Source organism: Salmo trutta, chromosome 12 (genome assembly GCF_901001165.1).
Source record: "Salmo trutta chromosome 12, fSalTru1.1, whole genome shotgun sequence".
In the NCBI taxonomy this organism is placed as follows: domain Eukaryota; kingdom Metazoa; phylum Chordata; class Actinopteri; order Salmoniformes; family Salmonidae; genus Salmo; species Salmo trutta.
The window spans coordinates 15,321,106-15,344,488 of NC_042968.1; the positions used below are offsets into that span (position 1 = coordinate 15,321,106).

The 23,383-nt window shown below is 41.2% G+C and overlaps 1 protein-coding gene across 1 annotated transcript; it reads left to right on the top strand.

Annotated features, from left to right (window-relative positions):
- The first annotated feature begins 294 nt into the window (after window positions 1–294).
- On the top strand, window positions 295–23,294 carry LOC115203002 (CTD small phosphatase-like protein 2-B). Its single transcript, XM_029767248.1, has 13 exons — window positions 295–574; window positions 8,129–8,319; window positions 11,520–11,658; window positions 11,826–11,990; window positions 12,267–12,500; window positions 12,619–12,712; window positions 18,517–18,628; window positions 19,044–19,130; window positions 19,339–19,401; window positions 19,518–19,597; window positions 19,898–20,024; window positions 20,172–20,267; window positions 20,518–23,294. The coding sequence occupies exons 2-13, from the start codon at window positions 8,152–8,154 to the stop codon at window positions 20,581–20,583; spliced, it is 1,431 nt and encodes a 476-aa protein (XP_029623108.1). The 5' UTR covers window positions 295–574; window positions 8,129–8,151; the 3' UTR covers window positions 20,584–23,294.
- The last annotated feature ends 89 nt before the right edge of the window (window positions 23,295–23,383 follow it).

A 23,383-nucleotide genomic window follows, 5' to 3' on the forward strand; every position in this document is an offset into this window, starting at 1 on the left:
GCGCCGTTTGGTCATGTCAGCATTGTGCATCGTCCAGAAACATGCATCTCTTTTCCATCAAATAAAATGTTCGAATTTTCTAACTAGTTTTCATTGGGAAGGCAGGTAAATGGGTTTTATCCTAGGCAATCACTTTTGAATGTGAAAACACAAAACTCGACTTAGAACTCGTGCTTAATTACGTTACTTTTGTTTTGAGCCAACTTTGCTGTCCGCCAGAGCGGGGCACCTGGCTCACGCCCGGAAGCAGTCCGGTTCCAGAATGAATGCAATCACTTCACCCGAACAAATTCCTCTCGCCGGGGTAACCCGGGGCAGATAAACGAACCACCTCATTGACGCCTCTGGCTCAAGCGGTCCTCTGTCATCCGGGTATCTGCCATCGAGAGAGTGTGGGTGAGGAGGCGGGAAATGGCGTCTGGAGCACATCGCAGTATCAGCTACTAGACCGTTCATAAAAACAGCAAAGCAGAGAGGAACCAAGAAAACGAAGAGGCAGCTGCTGTCCGCACCGTGGCAGCCAGCAGTGCTTGAGCAGTCAACTCGTTTTCTAGATACGGTGGAGTACTATAAAGTAAGTAGGGATTATTTCAAGCTTCTTTCAGCATGTGTGAGTGACGTACAAATAAATATTTTCCTTTCTCGCCCCCAAGGCATGGACAAAAACAATCTACAGTAGCTAGCCAGCCAATTTGACCCTATGTCTTGCTGCAATCTCGGCCTCCTGGTTTGCTAACATGTAACCATTTCGCAGCGGGAAATTACAGAATGTTTTTGTAAATGTTGGTTTGATTTCTTATACATTTACAACAGCCTTGGCTAACTCTTGCCTAAGACAGCTAATTGACTAGATCCATGTTGCCAAGCTAGGTAGCTAACTAATCAGCTAGCAAAGTTTGGCTAGTGCTAGCTAATTAAGTTTAGCTAATGTTAGCTAGCTAGTCAAATGTGCCTTTGGACAGAACAAGGGGCTAAATATTGCTTGTCCAGCCTCTCACAATCTACGTTTAATTTCATTAGCTAGATGCTATAACAGCTAACAGCATAACCAAACAGCTAACATTTCTCAATTGAAAATGGACTGAGAAATGGCAGGTACAGTAGCTAGTTATCTAGGTACTGCATTTTTTTTGCTAGCTAGCGGGGTAGCCGCCACGGCTAGCTACCGTTAACTAACCTCGCGCCCTGCTTTCGATGTTTGTTATTGCTAGCAGCTTGCGAGCTCGCCTGATGTTTAGCTAGTTAGTTACTATTGGTACCCTGTTTTTACGGCCTTCTACCTGGACACGAGTGGTCGGTAGCAAGCTTTAATTTCCCGCCCACTTTGTGTATGCACGTCTGGTTAGCGCAGCCCGTCCATGGCCATTAGCAGAAGTTAGTTGGTTACGTTAGCTGTGGAACAAGTGCGAAAGCTTAACATGTTTTCTTTTGAATTGTAACCAGCTTTGACCCATTACACGAAGGAATCGGAAACATGTTGAACAGTGACAATTCGTTTAACTTGCCAGAAGACTTAAACAAACTTTGTCTAGTTAGCTAACTAGCTATTTCAATGAAGTGTGAGTGGTGTTCCCACTTGCCACTCGTGTTGCTCGACCATCCCCTCATCTAACCATACCTTCCACATGTTATGTAACGATGCACCGCCACCATCAAACGATTAGTAGTGAGGGCGAATGAATGGGCTGCTGCAGTCACTGCGGGTACTCTTTCTAGAGCCCCCAATTAAAGTCCAGGTAGCAATTAGACCAGTAAAAATAAATGTTTTGTCATACCAGTAGTATGAAAAACCACAGCTTTCAGCCAATCGGCATTCAGGGCAATAATAGCAATAAGGAACCTCGTGGTATATGGCCAATATACCACTAGGGCTGTATCCAGGCACTCCGTGTTGCATCGTGAGTAAGAACAGCCCATGGTATATTGGACATATACTACACCCCCTCGTGCCTTACTGCTTAAATATACATGGGTTTTAACTCTAAAATATCTTTGTTTACAATTTATGCTCCCCACATATAAGGAACGCCCTGTAATTTCTATGATTCACTTGGTGGAGGAACATATTGCCTGTAGCCTACTGTACATGGTGGGGGAACATATTGCCTGTAGCCTACTGTACACGGTGGGGGAACATATTGCCTGTAGCCTACTGTACACGGTGGGGGAACATATTGTCTGTAGCCTACTGTACACGGTGGGGGAACATATTGCCTGTAGCCTACTGTACACAATGGAGGAACATATTGCCTGTAGCCTACTGTACACAATGGAGGAACATATTGCCTGTAGCCTACTGTACACAAAGGAGGAACATATTGCCTGTAGCCTACTGTACACAAAGGAGGAACATATTGTCTGTAGTCTACTGTACACGGTGGGGGAACATATTGCCTGTAGCCTACTGTACACAATGGAGGAACATATTGCCTGTAGCCTACTGTACACAATGGAGGAACATATTGCCTGTAGCCTACTGTACACAAAGGAGGAACATATTGCCTGTAGCCTACTGTACACAAAGGAGGAACATATTGTCTGTAGTCTACTGTACATGGTGGAGGAACATATTGTCTGTAGTCTACTGTACATGGTGGAGGAACATATTGTCTGTAGTCTACTGTACATGGTGGAGGAACATATTGTCTGTAGTCTACTGTACATGGTGGAGGAACATATTGTCTGTAGTCTACTGTACATGGTGGAGGAACATATTGTCTGTAGTCTACTGTACATGGTGGAGGAACATATTGTCTGTAGTCTACTGTAAATGGTGGAGGAACATATTGTCTGTAGTCTACTGTACATGGTGGAGGAACATATTGTCTGTAGTCTACTGTAAATGGTGGAGGAACATATTGTCTGTAGTCTACTGTACATGGTGGAGGAACATCTTGTCTGGCTGTATCCTACTGTACATGGTGAGCTGTAAGTGGCACTTCCACTTTTTAATATGGAAACTCATTTTCTAAAATATTCACAACATATTGACACAATTACAATCTTTATAGAAGAAATGTAATTTAATCAATTATATGTGGAAATATGTATTTGTGTGAACATATTTGCGTGACCTAAACTAAAACATGTTAGTTTTCAGTGTTATTTAGATGATGTGAGCGAAATCTGTTATAGCTAGCTAACGTTAGCATAGCTCTTTCACTTACCTGCTTGACTTCCATGCTCACTGAAGCCCATGATGCTGGTGCTGCTGCCTGTTTTGAGATGCTTTAAAGCCACGTTTATGGTAGGTGCACCATCCACTTTGAGAAGCGACTTCTTGCTGAAATACTCCTTCCATTGTTGATAGCCGTGGAAGTTCTCAGGGATGAAATGTGACCTGCAGATTGAGTAAATGCCCAATTCGCCCAGTTTATTCCCTCATTAATCCCACTTTTTACAAAGTTTTACATTCATCATGTGACGCTGACCGCGGGGCGTTGTGGTATTTTTTTTTCCTGAAATTAGTTTATTTGGAGAAGCTCTAAAAGTTGGGTTCGATCAACATTATAATTTAACAGTTTGTAATTTGGGAATGTTTTCTTGGGGTGCTCTAAATCTATATGCATTGAGAAGTAAGTGCTACACAACTTAAATTGTGCATCTGAGTTTGTCATCCTACATTAAAATATTGAAGTTGCCATATTTCATTATTTTAGGTTGTGGTACCTTCCTTGATGTGGACAATGTGTTACTACATTACACAAGCTCACATTTTGAACACATATTGGTGAGTGACGTGGAGTGTTGGTGGTTAATCCAAACTGAATATTAATATTCAGTTTGGATACCAGATCAACTCAAGATTGGTCTTGATGCAAACAATTTAACTGAACTTTTCATGCACTCCTTGGAAAATTTGGTCATACTCTAGGGCAGGGCTATTCAACTGGCCGTTTATCAATTTAGATACATTTCTGAACATTCATATTAAAAAAAAAAAAGCAAATCATTTCCAGCAAAAATTGGATTCTTAGTACCAAAAGGAGCCCTCGTTCAATATGCTCCAATGGGAGAAATGTTTTCCTGTAGTCCTGCCCGTTAAGTGCTGTCAATTAATATCACCTAACATACCAGTTACAGCCAATCAGCGCTGCTAACAGGGGTACAGGGTCTGTCTGCCCGCCTATCAGCTCTTTCACCACAGATGAGATCACTACACCAGAGCGTGTTTTGTGCTTAACTCGGCTGTGAGTTAAAAAACACCAACTACCATTAACTTTATCCGTTCAACATCCTAGCCTGCAACATTGCTTGTTTTGTAGTCTGCTGAGAATCATGATCTACTTTTACGCAATGATGTTCGATGGCTAAGCAAGGGTAATGCTCTCGAGAGCATTATGTGATCTTTGGGAGCAGATGGTTGCTTTTCTCCGTGATTGCCGCCACAAGAAAGCCAACAAATATCTAGCGAAAATGCTTGAGGAGCTCGTATCACGTTTTGTTTTTGTGACGTCTTCAATCAATTGAATTGACTTAATTTGGGACTACAGGGGAGGGATGAGACAGCCATTGACATGATTGGTAAAACAGACTTTAAAAATGTTATCTCCTGATTTAATCTCAAACAAAACCTTCCATTTTCCCTTCACTGCGCAACTATATTCAGCCATTAGTACAAATCACTCCTGTGATGTTGGAGTCTTTAGATGAACTGAAAGCAAACTCATAAAATGTTGTTGTAAAGTTAGTCCCTACAGAGGTGGTGCTTTTTTATTAAGGCACCCATTCTGTACTGATGCGGTGGGGAGAGAGACTGCTCTGCGAAAACTAGTAATCTGAGATATACCATGTGTAAAAATAACAAAAGTAGACAGAAAATAATGAAGAAATTGAAAATGGGACAGAATTTGATGCTGGTCATCTGAGATATGCTATGCATAAAAGGTTTCCTATGTGTAAATAAAACCAAAATGAAGCTATGCATGTAAAACAAACAGGAAAGTAGAAATTAATGAATGTGAATGCGGTAAACTGTGTTATAAGTACAAATGTGTTCCATTATTTAAACAATTTGATGAACTGAATTAGGCTGCTCTTAAAGCACTCAAAATGAACTTCTAGCGAAATTTTTATGAACGTGCTTCATAAGATTATAATATAAATAACCTTTTTCAAATTAGGCCCCGTAAGAATTTAGTTGAATAACCCTGCAGTAGGGTTAACTGAGCCACGATAAAATGAGGTAATGCCTGTTTACATTTTTAACAACTTACATCACGGTCACACCGCTGAGCTGTGTGTGCATGAGGCAATTTCAATGGTTCTCACACATCTTCCCCCAGAAAAAATGTTAACATTTGTTTTATAATGCACTGTAGTATAATGGTGTGTATGTGTGAGTAGCTAGATGCTAGCTATATAGAGGTTGTTTTCTTTGTAGCATGTGTAACAGCTGGTTGTAATTTCAGAAATCTGGGTGCAGTGAAAATGGATAGTCTGTACTATACTTTTCTGAAATATAGCTTTATCCACAACCTTACTTGATGTGTGTATTATATATCCATAGATTTCCTTTGTTCTTAGAAAAAAAGAAAGAGAAATAAGGAAATCCTCTTCCCCGCAGTATAGTGTTTCTGGTGCTACCGGCTGCAGCCTTGGGTTGTTGGAAGCTGTGAATGCGTCATGCTTTGAGATGGTAAAAAATAGGCATGCTATAACTAGAAGACCTGTGTATATATGTGTGATTCATCTTCATTGGCTCTTGCATCCATGCTGAGTTCTGCAGGCAAAATTGAAGCATGCCGTTTCTGATGCATTGGTTTAGCCCAGGGGTATCAAACTCAATCAGCACAATGGCCATATTGAAGAAGAAAAAAAAAAAACAAATTTGCGGGCCAGACATAGCCTATTGTTTGTTTTTACAAAAAACGTGCCTACAACCACGACCCAAACTGGCCATTTTTTTTCTCTCTCAAAAAATATGGCTCTTAATATTAACCACTTATGTACATAGGATGCTTTATAGCATCTTAACATATTAAATAATATTTGTCCAGCCTTTGCTGCTATGCTTGCAGATGTGATTTAACTCCAAATAACAAAAACATAACTAGGTGGTTGTAGCCTAGCCTACTGCTCAGATGTTGTCATAGGCCTACATTTCTCCTTTGCATGGTGTTTTATTGAAAGGTTTGGCTTTTTGGTTATTCATTCTTACTCTTAAAAAAATAAAAGCCAACAAAGATGACGTTTTCTGTAGGCTACCGCAATGATCAGTTGGAACTGACACTTAGCATGGCCTACCACACCTTTAAACTTTCGGTCCGGTAGATTCGGTCACTGCCATTTAGTGATATGATACAGCATGCAGGCTTGCGCGTGTGTGTGTGTGTGTGTGGCAATGCACTGCTGTTTGGCATGCAGCATGTTGGCAGTGCTTCCTGTGACTTGTAGTGCAGTGCATCATGGGCGGTATGGAAGTGGGCCAAAATGAATTGACACCCCAAATCAGTGCGTCGGCTGGATTCGGTCCGCGGGCCTTGTTTGATGCCTGGCTTAGCCTAACCGAGAGCTAGGTCGTTCCTTCATTCGTAAATAATCATATTTACTGGCTATATTATTATCTGGGCGTAACATTTTTTTTTAGTCTCTGGATTTGAAGCTATTTTTAATCTCTGATTTGTAGCTAACCTCTCCATAGCGGCATTGCATTGCTCACACTGGCACCCCTGTGCCCATGGGGCTTGCAGTCATTACAAGGACACTAATGCTGTCATATTACGTCAATAGTACCGCGTAACATCCCCGTTATGCTAGTTCAACATAACAGCTATTGCTTCGTCACGGTGAAGATTGTAGTGTTGAAGGCACATACGTTCCCCGAATCCCTGCCCTGTAATCAACTGCTAATTTAATTTGGGTAATAAAATAAAAAATTGTCCCTCACACATTTTGACATGGGATGGAAACTTTACATTAGTGACTGAAAAAAAGGGATGGTGTGTTCACATTCCTCAAGGTTTATCTGAGAAGTAAATGGACTTTGTTAGGATCTGTTGAGAAAGTGTGTTCACTGTTTAGACCAGGCCCCATGGTAATGTAATGCAGATGTAGTGAAGCAGTGGGTTTCTCTGCAGTGCAATGGGAGTGGTGGATAGAGAGGGCTCTGTGTCTGCTGTCTGGCATGGTGCCAGATAGGTCCTGGACATGTCTGAACACATTTTCAGACAGTTATGTAATGTAGGATGCTGACCAAAACTTGCTTTGCAAAATGCACTTTATTCAAGAATTTCCTCGAGCTTGCGCGCGTCAATGGGTGTCTGTGTAGCCAAGTGCGAAAATAGAACCTGCTTCTATTTTAGATGTGTGAAGCTCTGCAAGTACCGCCTCTCCCATCTCCTCATTGGTGTTTAGGAGCATACTAACCCACGTGAGTGACTTGAAAGAAGAACGAGGTCCACACTCCAGTCGGTTGTAGTAATGCACCTTAAAGTTGGTTGCCACTGCCGTATAAAATCCACAGAGAAATGAACAAGGAGTGATGAATCAAAGAACACGTTAATTTGTGGTTTCCCCTTTTTTTTATCTGGAAAAATTGTTGAAGAGAACCTACGATTATTACTCACAATGGGTGAAATTGCCGGTGCAGAGCTGGTTTGGTCAGCATGTAAGAGTAAGTACAGGGGGATTGTCCTCCTTGAGAGAAGAGAGCTGTGGTTACTTACAGTAAATCACTTTCCTTGTGCATGTTTTTTTTTCATTAATGAAACCCATAGGGCCATCTTATCTCTGTCCTCATACTTTTTGATCAATTTGTCCCGTCAGTTGTTAAACACATTCACTGAAATAGTCTTGACTACTCAGTTGTCGGGTCGTGTGATGGGTCTTTGGCTCACAGAGGCAGCAATGATGTACTGTGATGCAAAGGAAATGGTGTCTTGAATGCAACCAGATGTTAGCAGCAGCAGCACTTTTTCTGCTGGTGTTTTTTGTTCACTGAGTTTTCAAATCACCAGCTTGTCCACGCCTTTTTAGCTGTTAAGCTGTATGTTATGTGAACGTATGAAGAGGGGGAAAATCAGGTCTTACACTAACAGTTTTTCCCTCTTTCTCTCTCGTCCCACCCAATCTCCCCCCATTTGTCTGCTTTTGCCCATCAACCCGCTTTGCCCTGTCTGTCCTCCAGTCTTACATGTGGCTCTTAAAACAATGAGGCTGAGAATGCGGAAGGCATCTCAGCAGTCGAGCCCTGCCCATGCGCCCCGCCCATCCCGGACCAAGCGGAGGCATTCAGAAGTGGAGGAGTGCACACCGACAGGTGGCGGGAGAGGCCTGCTGTCCACCATTAAGAAATTAATCAGAGGAAATGCTGTCAAGGTGAGCCGTCTCTCTGTTATCTGTCTCCGAAATGGCATCCTATTCCCTATATAGTACACTACTTTTGACCAGAGCCCTGTGAGTCTTGGTCGAAAGTAGAGCACTATATAGTGAATAGGGTGCCATCTCGGCATGGTAACACCCCTCGAACATTCCACAGCTGTTTGATCACTAAAGTTACATGCAGTCCTTAGTTTAACATCTCAGCAACGTGTTGTGTAAGCAGCTCCTTTTTGCACCCCCCCACACACACACACCCCCTAGACCTTTATTTAGCCCCGTCCAGATTTAAGAAGTAAAGTCTGTTTCAGTACCCCCAGTGTCATGTTTCCCTAGAAATGCATGGTGGATTGCAGCAGCTTGTCTTAGAACTCCAGCAGTGTTGTAATTTTAGTGGTGGCTATAGAGATTGTAGAAGGATAGTAGGTAGTGGGGCTGCACGATTTGATAAAAATAAAATAATAATTTGAATTTTTGGGGGGCAGATATTGCAATTTTCTAACACATGGGTAAAAACTTGGTAATTCCAGCAGACATGTTTAAAACGCATGTCTGGGTAGAAAACATCATTTCTAAAATGAGATTATGAGTTAATACATACTGTGCTAAATGAATACAAAACCAAATTAAGCAAATATTTTCCAACATTGAAATATGATGATAGGATTACTACACCTGCATATTAACAAACCTAATTTAACATGATCAATCTATAGCAGGGTTCCCCAACTTGCAGGTCAGATTTGGCTTGCAGGTGGTTTCATTTGTTTTCTGAGCCCCAAAAAATGTAATTGTTGGACATAATAGACTGTAAAAACACCAGGAAATCAGCTCCAAGTGATTTTAATTTAGGAAATATTTTCTCAAGTATTCCCACGCATAGTAGTGAGATGTGAAGGTATACAAATGTTAACAGTTTGAAATTGTGTTTTAGTCATATTATATATTTTTGGAGCTTATTGCGGTCAATTTGCAGCCTACAAATTATTTGTAATTATGTTCTTGCCCCCTGACCATCCACTGAAGAATAAATTATCCCGCGGCTGAATCTAGTTGATGATCCTTGAAATATAGTGTGCTATAAGTGTAGCATGTTGTTCATTTAACCAATGAATAACATGAGTTCCTATTTTACCATGGAGTTCTTCAAGTTAATTATTTAAAGCTAAGTTCATTATTTATTCAGCCAGCCATAGGCTGCAGATGGAATTGGAAGCTTATGATTGTATCTATAAGTAGGCTGAATCATCATTATAAGTCAAAGTTCATTTAACAACATACCAATTTACAAGGTGCAGTCTGGTCCAGTCATTCAACGCGATGGCCTTCACCACGTGTGCACCGTGATCGTTATGCACACTTAATGCTCCTCGTTCAGGCCCCAAGCGGCTAAATCGTCTTTGCTGCTGGGGCGGCAGCGTAGCCTAGTGGTTAGAGCGTTGAGCTAGTAACCGAAAGGTTGCAAGTTCGAATCCCTGAGCTGACAAGGTACAAATCTGTCGTTCTGCCCCTGAACAAGGCAGTTAACCCACTGTTCTTAGGCCGTCATTGAAAATAAGAATTTGTTTTAACTGACTTGCCTAGTTATTTTATCTTTATTTAAATTTAACCCCAGAGCTATGTTTTTTTTTTTTTTTTCTTGTGACCTCTGGGGAAGTAGCCTATGATGTTTGCAAGCACGGACCTTTCAGTTGGAACTCCTTATCAATAAAATGTAGCCTAATGTAGGGCTTGGTTGTTATATTAGTGATGGGGGGGATAATTACATATTGGGTTATTTGTATATCATATTGTTTTGACTATTACAATATTATTTTTGCTCTAGTTGGCTGTACTTGCACAAACTCCAGTATTTTCCCTTCATAGCTCGTTCGATATCTTTTTAAACAATTTTAGTTTTTCAGCACTTATTTCCTTGACTGCTCAACTCGTTTTCTCATGGCTCTCTTATCCCTCTGCAGCAGACATATGGTAAGCATTATGTTTGGAACATTGAATCGCAATAAAATCAGTGTCGAATCACAGTACATATCGTATCGACACCTAAGTAGAGTGATAATATCGCATTGTGAGGTCTCTGGCAATTCCCATCCCTATGTTATACTAGACCATAGTACAACTATGTTGTAGTCACGTAATAATCATGTGAGCTCTGTTTCAACTTATCCCTTAATTTTGCTATACAGCATTGAGATGGTGACTTGAGAGACAGAATCTTGTGTCCTGTCCAGCTTGTTTATCATCTTTATATATATATATATAATCTTTGCTGACTAAATGTGAACCATGTCTTTGGCTATGTGATAGCCTCTGGGTGATTTCTATGTGTCTGCGGGATGTTTTTTCATAGGGCCCTTTTCAATTCCTGTTTAACGTAGGTGGCAAGCTGTGGCTGAGGGGCATTGCTGCTGTCGGGTGTTTTTATTTATTTTTACTTTTTTTCACCATGCAATCTTCATGAAGTAGGGAATGGTTCTTCAAACGATTGAATGCATTTGTTGTGTTGTTGCTAAAACTCTGAGGCACTTTTTGCACAACATGCATTTGGTTGACAACAGTTTGCCTGTAGCTTGAATACTGCCATGCCACTGAAGATGCGCCCTTTGGCACCAAATCGCTGTTCTCGTTAGCATTAGCAGCACTCATGTTTCCGACACACTGAGGTAAAGCCCTTTCTCTCCTCACCAACATTTAACTGCATGCTCTGTGGGATGCTTATGATTAGCCAGCATGTCTTACAGAGAGTGAGAGCCCGCTTGTGATTGGTCAGCATCCTCTGTGCATGTAGAGAGTGAATGGAGTCTAGAGAATCTTATTGGAGAAGGTACCGTAGTCTAGAGTGTCAAAGAAAGTAGAGAATCGCAGCCTCTTGTGATATGGATATTGCACATCAATATCGCAATTTCTTCCTGAATTCAATTGATCGTGCAGCCCAAGTAGGTAGCTAGGGTTGGCTGAAACAGTATTTCAGGAGAGAAATAATCCCCCTGGGAAGGCATATGGGTTCTTTGTCTTGGGACATTGTCACTTGGCGTACTACAAGTCCATTGTACATCCAACCAGATATGAGTCAGAATTCCTTTGGCCTTCTGCTAGTGGGTAGATTCAAAATTAAATGTTGGGAATACTTTAAGATTTTTCTTTATTCTAAAGTTATACTCCTCCCATCAGTTCTGATATGAGTTGTGTTTCTACTTCAGGTAGAGCAGGAGAACCCAGCAAAGAAGACACGGCTCACCTGCGACGTAGACGACAACCTGATCTCTTCCACACCACAAGGTGGCGATGCCCCCAGGAGGACAATCTCCAGGGTCAGCAGGAGGAACTCGGTCAACGGGGGTGAGTTTGGAAAAAGAGTGGAGGATTAATTGAAAGACCGGAGCGAAACGTTATTCTGTTCAGTAATTATACCTTGCACACCAACAAGCCTTTTTACAGGAGTTTTGCATGCCTTGATAAAGCGACAAATCATGTTGTCCTTACCTGCTCCTCACCCTAAACCACAGAAGCAACAAACCATGACACGAACCATGACACGAGTAGTAAGCCTGTGAAGCCCAATGGGAAGCTGGAGGAGGCGGCAGAGACTTTGACCAGTCCGCCTAGAACCACACTCCTGGGAACCATCTTCTCTCCAGTCTTCAACTTCTTCTCACCAGCAAATAAAAATGGTAATACCACAAAATGATTCTAGGTCGAAGAGTGCCAACTACTCTGCAGAAACTTGACTTGAAATATGTTAGATTGGCCTACATTGTTCCATGTTTGTCTCTACTCCCTGCACTGGTAATGGCCTACTATATTACCTCGGTCTTCATTCTACCTTGTATGATGTTTATTTGTATGTTATTGTATTTTTTTTTATATTGTGGTCAAATCTAACTTCCCTGCAGAACTACAGTAATAAGTAGTATAAATATAATATAGTAATCTAATGTAATTTTCAGCCACGTCAGGTTCGGACTCCCCAGACCAGGCATTGGAGGCTGAGGAGATCGTCAAGCAGCTGGACATGGAGACGGTGGAGGAGACCCCCACCTGCACTGCCACCTCCACCGAGGAAGTGTGTACGACTATGCCCCTTTACTCCAGCAACATGCTGCGGCCCCCACACCCTCCAGAAGTGCCTGTCGAGGAAGAGGAGGTCGTCACAGACACAACAGACATGCCTCCTCTCACAGGTAGCTGGAGATAAAGAAATGTCTTCTTGGTGTAGAGTCCATGTCATTATGGACGAGGATCATGCTCACTTCTCTCTCCTGCCCATTTCTCTTGGTCTCCTCCTTCCTATCCTCTCAGGCCCAGACGCCCCTCCAGAAGGAGGCTATGTGGAGGCACAGCCCACAGCCCCTGCAGAGGGGACATACGAGGAGGACTGGGAGGTCTTTGACCCGTAAGTACAAATCTGCTCCCTCTATGCAAAATATTCCAGCCTTAGTTAAGGCCAAAATATGAATGTTTAGAATTAATTTTGATCTTGTGAATACAAAAAAGGAAAATGTACTGAACAAAAAATATTAACTCAACATGCAACAATTTCAAAGCGTTACAGTTCATTTAACTTCTTGGGGCTATGTGGGACGTTAGCGTGCCCCCCGTGGCGCACCCTATCAACAGCAGGTGCATTTCAAGAGCGGCAAATTTGAAACCAAATAAATGTCAAAATTCAAATTTCTCAAACATACAACTAACTTACAGCCTTTGAAAGATAAACATCTTCTTAATCTAACCACGTTTACCGATTTCAAAAAGGTTTTACGGGGAAAGCATAAAGTTAGGTTATGTTAGGAGAGTACATTGACAATAGCTGTGTGTAGTGTATTGTCGATTCAAAGACAGGCGTCACCAAAACCATAAAATCAGCTAAAATTATGCACTAACCTTTTACAATCTCCATCAGATGACACTCCTAGGACATTATGTTAGACAATGCATGCATTTTTAGTTCTATCAAGTTCATATTTATATCTAAAAACAGTGTTTTACTATGGCGTTGATGTTCAGGAAATCGTTTCCCTCCAATACCGGCAGTCAAGTCATGACAACAAAATAATTAATTAATATTAGAAAACATTGGTAAAATATTATATTGTCATTCAAAGAATTATAGATTTACATCTCTTGAACGCAATGGACTTGCCAGATTTAAAATTAACCTTACTGGGAAATCACACTTTGCAATAATCTGAGCACTGCGCCAGAAAAATACGCATTGCGATACAGACTAACCGCCATGTTGGAGAGATCTAAAATCGAAAATACTATGTAAATAATCCATTACCTTTGATTCTCTTCATCAGATGTCACTTCCAAAGAATCCCAGGTCCATAACGAATGTAGTTTTGTTCAAAAAAGCTTATAATTTATGTCCAAAAACCTCCGTGTTGTAGCACATGATCTAAGCCAGCCGGACTTCACTTCACTTCAAGAACGGAAAAAATATATTTTCGTTCGTTCAAACATGTCAAACGTTGTATCGCATAAATCATTAGGGCCTTTTTTAACCAGAACATTAATCAAATTCAAGGCGGACCATTGGGTTCTCTTTTAAAACGTTTCGGAATGAGAGTACCCACCATCAAATCGCGCGCCAGGTGTCTAATGGGCCATCACGTTCCATGGCTCTTCTTCAGTCAGATCTCACTGTAGAACACTCAAAACACTTTGTAAAGGCTGGGGACATCTTGTGGAAGCAATAGGAAGTGCCACAATATTCCTCCTTCCCTTTGTTTTTCAATGGTATAGGCTTAAAGTCAATTCAACACATCAGGTATCCACTTCCTGTCAGAATCTGTCTCAGGGTTTTGCCTGCCAAATGAGTTCTGTTATACTCACAGACACCATTCAAACAGTTTGAAACTTTAGGGTGTTTTCTATCCAAACCTGAACAATAATATGCATATTCTAGCTTCTGAGTTGGTGTAATAGGCAGTTAAAAATGGGCACATATTATTTCAAAAATGCTCAATACTGCCCCCTATACCCTAACAGGTTAAGGAAATCAGTCAATTGAAATCAATTCATTAGGCTCTAATCTGTGGATTTCACATGACTAGGAATACAGACATGCAACTTGGTCACAGATAACCAAATAAATAGTAGGGTGTGACCACTATTTGCCTCATGCAGCGCGACACATCTACTTTGCATAGAGTTGATCAGGCTGTTGATTATGGCCGGTTGTCCCACACCTCTTCAATGATTGTGCGAAGTTTCTAGATATTGGCGGGAACTGGAACACACTGTCATACACGTCAATCCAGAGCATCCTAAACATGCTCAATGCTCTACGGACAATTGAGCATGCAGGCCATGGAAGAACTGGGTTGCGAATTATGCTCAAACATGAGGTGATGGCAGCGGCTGAATGGCACAACAATGGGCCTCAGGATCTTGTCACGGTATCTACAGTGCATTTGGATGTATTCAGACCCCTTCCCTTTTTCCACATCTTGTTACGTTTCAGCATTCTAAAATGAAGTAAAAAAATAAATAAAAAGTTCCTCATTAATCTACATACAATACCTCATAATGACAAAGAGAGAACAGGTTTTTAGATATTTTTGCAAACCTATTACAAATTAAAAAACATACCTTTTTTACATAAGTATTCAGACCTTCAGAAAATTGAGCTCCCGTGCATCCTGTTTCCATTTAACATCCTTGTTGTTTCTACAACTTGATTGGAGTCCACCTGTGGTAAATTCAATTGATTGGACATGATTTGGAATGGCACACACTTGTCTATATAAGGTCCAACAGTTGACAGTGCATGTCAGAGCAAAACCCAAGCCATGAGTTTGAAGGAATTGTCCGTAGAGCTCCGAGACAGGATTGTGTTGAGGCACAGATCTGGGGAAAGGTAGCAAAAAATGTCTACAGCATTGAAGGTCCCCAACAACACAGTGGCCTCCATCATTCCTAAATGGAAGAAGTTTGGAACCACCAAGACTCTTCCTAGAGCTGGCTGCCCTGCCAAACTGAGCAATCGGTGGAGAAGGGCCTTGGTCAGGGAGGTGACCAAGAACCCGATGGTCACTCTGACAGAGCTCCAGAGTTCCTCTGTGGAGATGGGAGAACCTTCCAGAAGGACAACCATCTCTGCAGCACTCCACAAATCAGGCCTTTTATTGTAGTGGCCAGACAGCAGCCACTCTTCAGTAAAAGACACATGACAGCCCGCTTGGAGTTTGCCAAATGGCACCTAAAGGATTCTCAGACCATTAGAAACAAGATTCTCTGGTCTGATGAAGATTGAACCAAGATTGAACTCTTTGGCCTGAATGCCAAGCGTCACGTCTGGAGGAAACCTGGCACCATCCCTACGTTGTAGCATGGTGGTGGTAACATCATGCTGTGGGGATGCTTTTCACCGGCAGGGACTGGGAGACTAGTCAGGGTTGAGGGAAAGGTGAACGGAGCAATGTGCAGAGAGCTCTTTGATGACAACCTGCTCAGGACCTCAGACTGGGGTGAAGGTTCACTTTCCAACAGGACAACGACCCTAAGTACACAGCCAAGACAACACAGGAGTGGCTTCGGGACAAGTCTCTGAATATCCTTGAGTGGCTCAGCCAGAGCCTGGACTTGAACCCGATCAAACATCTCTGGAGAGACGTGAAGATAGTTGTGCAGCGACGCTCCCCATCCAACCATCCAATCCTCAAGAGGATCTTCAGAGAATAATGAGACTCCCCAAGTACGTGTGTGTGAAGCTTGTAGCGTCATACCCAAGAAGGCTGAAGGTGTTTCAACAAAGTTCTGAGTAAAGGGTCTGAATACTTATGTAAATTTGATAATGTAATCCATTTTAGAAGGCTGTAATGTAACAAAATGTGGAAAAAGTCAAGGGGTCTGAATACTTTCCGACTGCACCATATGTGCAGGCTGTATCACATCCGGCCGTGATGGGAGTCCCATAGGGCGGCGCACAATTTGGCCCAGAGTTGTCCTGGATTGGCTGTCATTGTAAATAAGAATTTGTTCTTAACTGACTTGCCTACTTAAATAAAAGTGCATTCAAATTGCCATTGATAAAAATGCAATTGTCTTAGTTGTCCTTAGTAAACAATGTTGACATTGGCAAACCGCTCGCCCACACAACGCAATACATGGGGTCTGTTGAGGCCGGTTGGACGTTCTGCCAAATTCTCTAAAACGATGTTGGAGACAATTTCTCTACCATAAACTAACATGAAATTCTGGCAACAGCTCTGGTGGACATACAGTTGAAGTCGGAAGTTTACATACACTTATGTTGGAGTCGTTAACTCGTTTTTCAACCACTTCACAAATTTCTTGTTAACAAACTATAGTTTTGGCAAGTCGGTTAGGACATCTACTTTGTGCATGACAAGTAATTTTTCCAACAATTGTTTACAGACAGATTATTTCACTTATAAATCACTGTTTCACAATTCCAGTGGGTCAGAAGTTTACATCCACTAAGTTGACTGTGCTTTTAAACAGCTTGGAAAATTCCAGAAAAATGATGTCATGGCTTTAGAAGCTTCTGATAGGCTAATTGACATAATTTGAGTCAATTGTAAGTGTACCTGTGGATGTATTTCAAGGCCTACCTTCAAACTCCATGCCTCTTTGCTTGACATCATGGGAAAATAAAAAAAATCAGCCAAGACCTCAGGAAAAAAAATTGTAGACCTCCACAAATCTGGTTCATCCTTGGGAGCAATTTCCAAACACCTGAAGGTACCACCTTCATCAGTACAAACAATAGTACGCAAGTATAAACACCATGGGACCATGTAGCCGTCATACCGCTCAGGAAGGAGATGTGTTTGGTCTCCTAAAGGTGAACGTACTATGGTGCGAAAAGTGCAAATCAATCCCAGGACGACAGCAAAGGACCTTGTGACGATGTTGGAGGAAACCAGTACAAAAGTATCTATATCCACAGTAAAACGAGTCCTATATCAACATAACCTGAAAGGCCGCTCCGCAAGGAAGATGCCGCTGCTCCAAAACCGACATTAAAAATGCCAGACTACGGTTTGCAACTGCAGATGGTGACAAAGATCGTACTTTTTGGAGAAATGTCCTCTGGTCTGATGAAACAAAAATAGAACTGTTTGGCCATAATGACCATCGTTATGTTTGGAGGAAGAAGGGGGAGGCTTCCAAGCTGAAGAACACCATCCCAACCGTGAAGCACGGGGGTGGCAGCATCATGTTGTGGTGCTTTGCTGCAGGAGGGACTGGTGCACTTCACAAAATAGATGGCATCATGAGGGAGGGAAATTATGTGGATATATTGAAGCAATATCTCAAGACATCAGTCAGGAAGTTAAAGCTTGGTCGCAAATGGGTCATCCAAATGGACAATGACCCCAAGCATACTTCCAAAGTTGTGGCAAAATGGCTTAAGGACAACAAAGTCAAGGTATTGGAGTGGCCATCACAAAGCCCTGACCTCAAGCCTATAGTTTGTGGGCAGAACTGAAAAAGCGTGTGAGCAAGGAGGCCTACAAACCTGACTCATTTACACCAGCTCTGTTGGGTGAATTTTGACCCATTCCTCCTAAGTTATTGTGGGAAGCTTGGGTCAAATGTTTCGGGTAGCCTTCCACAAGTTAAACAATTTAAAGGCAATGCTACCAAATACTAATTGAGTGTATGTACATTTCTGACCCACTGGGAATGTGATGAAAGAAATTAAAGCTGAAAAAAATAATTCTCTACTATTATTCTGACATTTCAAGACGGAATTTTTACTAGGACTAAATGTCAGGAATTGTGAAACTGAGTGTAAATGTATTTGTAAATTTCCGACTTCAACTGTACCTGCAGTCAGCATGCCAATTGCACGATTCCTTAACTTGAGACATCTGTGGCATTGTTGTGGCAACTGCACATTTTAGAGTTGCCTTTTGTCCCCAGCTCAAGGTGCACCTGTGTAATGATCATGCTATTTAATCAGCTTCTTTATATGCAACACCTGTCAGGTGGATGGATTATCTTGGCAAAGAAATGCTCACTAACAGGGATGTAAACAAATTTGTGCACAACTTGAGTATTAAGCTTTTTGTGCTCACTGAACATTTCTGGGATATTTTATTTCAGCTCATGAAACATGGGACCAACACATTACATTTTGGGTTGATATTATTATTATTTTTATTTATTTTTCATTGAAAGTCCTGTATTTACCTTTGACCGGTTTGATTTGGGTTTGTCCAGGTATTTCTTCATCAAGCATGTACCTCCACTGACCGAGGAACAGCTGACCAGGAAGCCTGCGCTCCCACTAAAGACCCGCAGTACACCAGAGTTCTCCCTGGTTCTTGACCTGGTGAGTGATGATTACATGGTGCTCTTCAATCCGACATCTGCATTGGCCGTGCAGTTTTTACAGTGGTACGGCCACTGCAGAAGTCAGGGCATTCACACTACTTGCGCTTCCCGGAGCAGCTCAGAGCTGTTGTGGAGGAAGTGAGTTTGTTTATACAGGATGGACCCCCCACATGCCGTCAACCAATCATGTCAATGCGAAGCTATACGGAGCCCTCGGCATTGTTACAAAATTTGGGAGGCTCAATTTGTCCTCTGCATACCTCCGGAGGTTCCGCAATTGTCACACCGTCCGTATGGAGCCTCCGACCCACATTTTTCAGATCAAGCATACTTTTACTGTAAATGGTACATCCACTTAACGGGTATTGTTATGGTGGTTTGCAACTTACAACTATTTTTGTGATTCCTACCAGGATGAGACATTGGTGCACTGTAGCTTGAATGAGTTGGACGATGCAGCACTTACCTTCCCGGTTCTGTTTCAAGATGTCATTTACCAGGTATACAGAAGTCCTTGAGATTTGATATTGAGGAGTTTCTATTTTAAATGGGACATATTTAAGCATTTTACTTTTCCACCAGAGGGTGCAAAAGCTGTGCCATTGTAGACAGCGACAGGTGAAAGTCGGAGATGCAGAATCAGTTTCTAGGAGAAACGGAGGCCTCTGAATACTTTGTAGAAATAACTGATACTTTGCTTGTGTGCAGGTGTATGTGCGTTTAAGGCCGTTCTTCAGAGAGTTCCTGGAGCGCATGTCTCAAATCTATGAGGTAAACTGGGCTTCCTTTTCTCCTATTTAATTGTAACAGTATATGGAAAGAGTACAGTTGCATGCATTAAGATGCTCTGAAATGAGAAACGTATTCGGTTGTCTTTTCCTCGTTAGATCATTCTCTTCACTGCCTCAAAGAAGGTTTATGCAGACAAGTTGCTCAACATCTTGGATCCCAAGAAACAGTTGGTTAGGTAAGTTAAATGTTTATTTCTACCCCTTAATTTAGATGCATTGGAAGTTGTAATATGTTGTAACGGCTGTGTTTTTTGTAATAGAATAACAAGCCTTAGCTTTGACATGCATGTATAGTGTTCTGTTTGCATGAGGTTGCTGTGTCTGTTGATTGTGGTTTTGGGGCTGGGCAATGGACACGTGCATGTGTCTGCACCTGCATGTGATGTTCAGTTGTCAACATTGTGGTTTGACTGAATTATTCTTAAACAGACCTTTAGACTTAACAATTGATTTATTTTCCTCTCCACTAACCCTAGACACAGGTTATTTCGTGAGCATTGTGTCTGCGTACAAGGGAACTACATCAAGGACCTGAACATCCTTGGAAGAGACCTGTCCAAGACCGTCATCATTGACAATTCACCACAAGCCTTTGCATATCAGGTGAGCCTTTCAGTCCCAAGGGACATCTGTAACCCAACCTAGCACAGCGTAATTAAGCCTATTGTTCTCATTTTAAATGATATTCACAGATTTGATATATGCTGTTGTACAATCCAATACAGAGTATACCTTCCTATGTCCCTACAGCTTTCCAATGGGATTCCCATTGAGAGCTGGTTCATGGACAAAAATGACAACGAACTCCTGAAGCTTGTCCCGTTCTTGGAGAAGCTTGTTGAGCTGGTACATACAAACTACATTTTACTCATGCTTGGATAGTAATAATTTGTTTATTTCTAAGTCATACATGCTTGAGCTGTCATTGACATGTGCTTTGCGATGCCCCCAACATTCATTTTTAGTAGCCCGCTACCAAAGTATTTTACAAAATGAAATGGTCTCGCCACTAACAGAGAAATCATCTCTTTAAATCATTGGTTTAGGTTCATATCCCTGTGGTATTAATATGGTCTGTCTGTCTCCTGTGCTCCAGAATGAGGATGTGAGGCCACATGTTCGAGAACGGTTTCGTCTGCACGAGCTTCTTCCCCCAGACTAATCCCTGGAACAGACGGACAGAAGAGATAACGAGTGATTGAATAAACCAACACAGACATGTAAAAAGCCCTCTTTGGATTACAACATTGCCATTACTGTCGAAGGTTTCACTTCTCCCTCTTTTTACCCCACACAGTTTTTTTTTCATCGATAACGACAATGCAAAGTCAAATTTTTGAAGCAACATCTGGTTAAAAATAATTTACAAAGCCACAGGTTTAGATCACATTACTGTGGGCAAGATCAAGAAGGCTCCTCCTTTTGACTGGCTTTTTTCAGGAGCAGTTTCTTTCTCCCTGCTTCCTATCGGAGGGGCCAAGGTGCTGTCTGTCTGGACTGAATGTGTTAGCTGACAGAGAAGAGGATTACACTTGCTCCCTTTGGTGCTTTCATGGGACTGTTGACAGTGACACTCATTGGCTACAGACCAATTTGAACAGGAATGGCCAGTAAAGTGTGTGTGGGTACATAGCTTATCTTTTCTTTCCAGCTTGGGGTTTTTACAAACTTTTTACCAGTAGCCTATAGGATCTCATTATGCATTCCTCTAGCTGAATGTCTTTGTTTTGTAGACACTTGTTGTCACCGCAATGTGTTATATTACCCAATTTCACGATGTTGCATTTGCTTTTTTCTGCCTATGTTTTATGTAGGTGTTCTCCAAGGCTATTGATTGGAAAATAACTTTGATGTTATGGTAGGATATCCCCATGCTATGTCAAATCAAATTGAACAAATTCACAGCTTCCTGTATAATTTGTACTTCTGTTTAAACAATAGTTGGCTTTGTTTGAATTAATAGGACACTTTGCCAATCAATCAATTAGTAAAACTTTCAAGAAATTTGCATCAAGGGACAGACAGTTTGTTTGACTAAATGTTCCCCACTTCTCAAGCGACGTGTTATTGACATTTTTTCTTTTATAGTAACATTTTTATTTGTCATTGATTTATTTCAATGTATTTGTACTCAACCAAGGTTTTATTTTTATGGATATGTCTAGTATTGAATTATAACTCATGTAGATTTCACCGCTGTCTGTTACTGGGGGCATATAGATGGATGGCTGGGTCCTGAAACAGCCCAATGTGTAGCACCACCAGCATATAAACAGCAAGCCTCGTCACTGTGGTACAAACTCAACCTGCCTACTAGTTTTTTTGTTTGTTTTAGGAATTGGTTTTATTATATGGCTTTAAAGCCTTTTTAAATGCAGTAGAAAGAAGCAGCGTTATTGGAGAACCTTCGTTATGAATGTCTGGATGTTTCTGTCCAGACTTGGGAGAGTTGTAGAGAAATATACCGGGATGCATTGTCAGATATTGTACCTAGTACTTGTTAATTCATGTGGCCTAACCAGATCATTAGACACTTTATCGATGACAAACTGTAAGGAAAAAATTACACCTAAAACGGTCACCGTACCATGTCCATTCGGCCCTTTTGTTGATATTATGGACTTGTACATTAGCTGGTCATGTATATGGTGCCATACCAACCTCCTTCCTAACATGATCAAATATCCCCACCCATGTAATCTCTTTTTCTTCTTCTCTCGTTGGAAGTGTTTGTCGGAGACAATCAAGCCTCTAATATCAAAACACTCAAATCGGAAAGGAAATTCTGGTCCGTTTGCTCTGTTTTTGTTCTAAATTGAATTGTGCCCTGTGAACAAAGTTGTTAGGTGAATCCAACTGTGCCCTATCCCAGCTAATCATGCATGTCATTTTGCCAAACATCTGAAGGACTGAGGGTAAAAACCCTGTAGAATACCAGTCCTTCTAGCCTGCTCTCTCATTGCCTTTCTGGAAATCATCACCCTATAAAACTGAACTGACAGACGAGTTACACTACAGGGCACATCGTTTTTTGCCGATGCTAAATATTTCCAGACTATGAATGTAATTTTCTTTCCACACTTGATCCCAAAATGGGGGGGAATTAACAAATCAAAAGTCCATGATCCAAAGGATCTATCAATTTCTTTGATTTTTGCTGCTTTGAACAGTGCACAATGAGTAATTTCTTTTTCACCATTATAAAAAATATATATAAATAATGAATACCCTATTCTATAGCATTTTCAAATATGCAACCCTATCCATACCCACTTTAGCGGTTGGTTGAGAGTTGGCCGCATAAGCCTGACATGGCCCCTAGGAGGATGAACCTGCTCCTTAAAGGGGGCCTGGCACTTTTCTATCAAGGGAGAGCTTACTTTGTAATTGTGTAAGGATGGGCTATTTGACATGTGCATCCAGTTCATTTTTATGTGAATTATACCTGTTTTATTGTACAATGGATATTGTACAATACATGCAGCTTTGCGTTAAAAGAAAATCCTTAAAGGAAAATCTTTTTGTATTTTTTATTTCAAAAGGCATGTCATCTACTTTTTAAATGTATTCATTAAGATTTAACTTTACATCAGATGGAGTGTTTTTCTTACAAATATCTGTGTATGTTTAGTTAGGGCAGTGTCACTGAACTGTTAGAAACCTAGCATGTATGTAGAGAATCTTGTTTTGTGGGGAAGTCCTGAATTAAATTTTAATCTTGGCACTTTTTCTGCAGAAAAGAGCAACTGTGTTAATTAACTTTTTCAATTTCCGTTAAGGTGTATTTAAAATGTATTTTTAAATTACATCTTTGTTAACCATGTTGTAAAATGTACATACCAAATTGTATTGAACAAAGTTTTAAAGTTAAACCATCCAGCATGCTGTTTTTCTTTCCTATTGAACATGGTATTGTAACTCTTGGTAGTTTATTTTCACTTGATTGTCTCTAGATCAGGGTT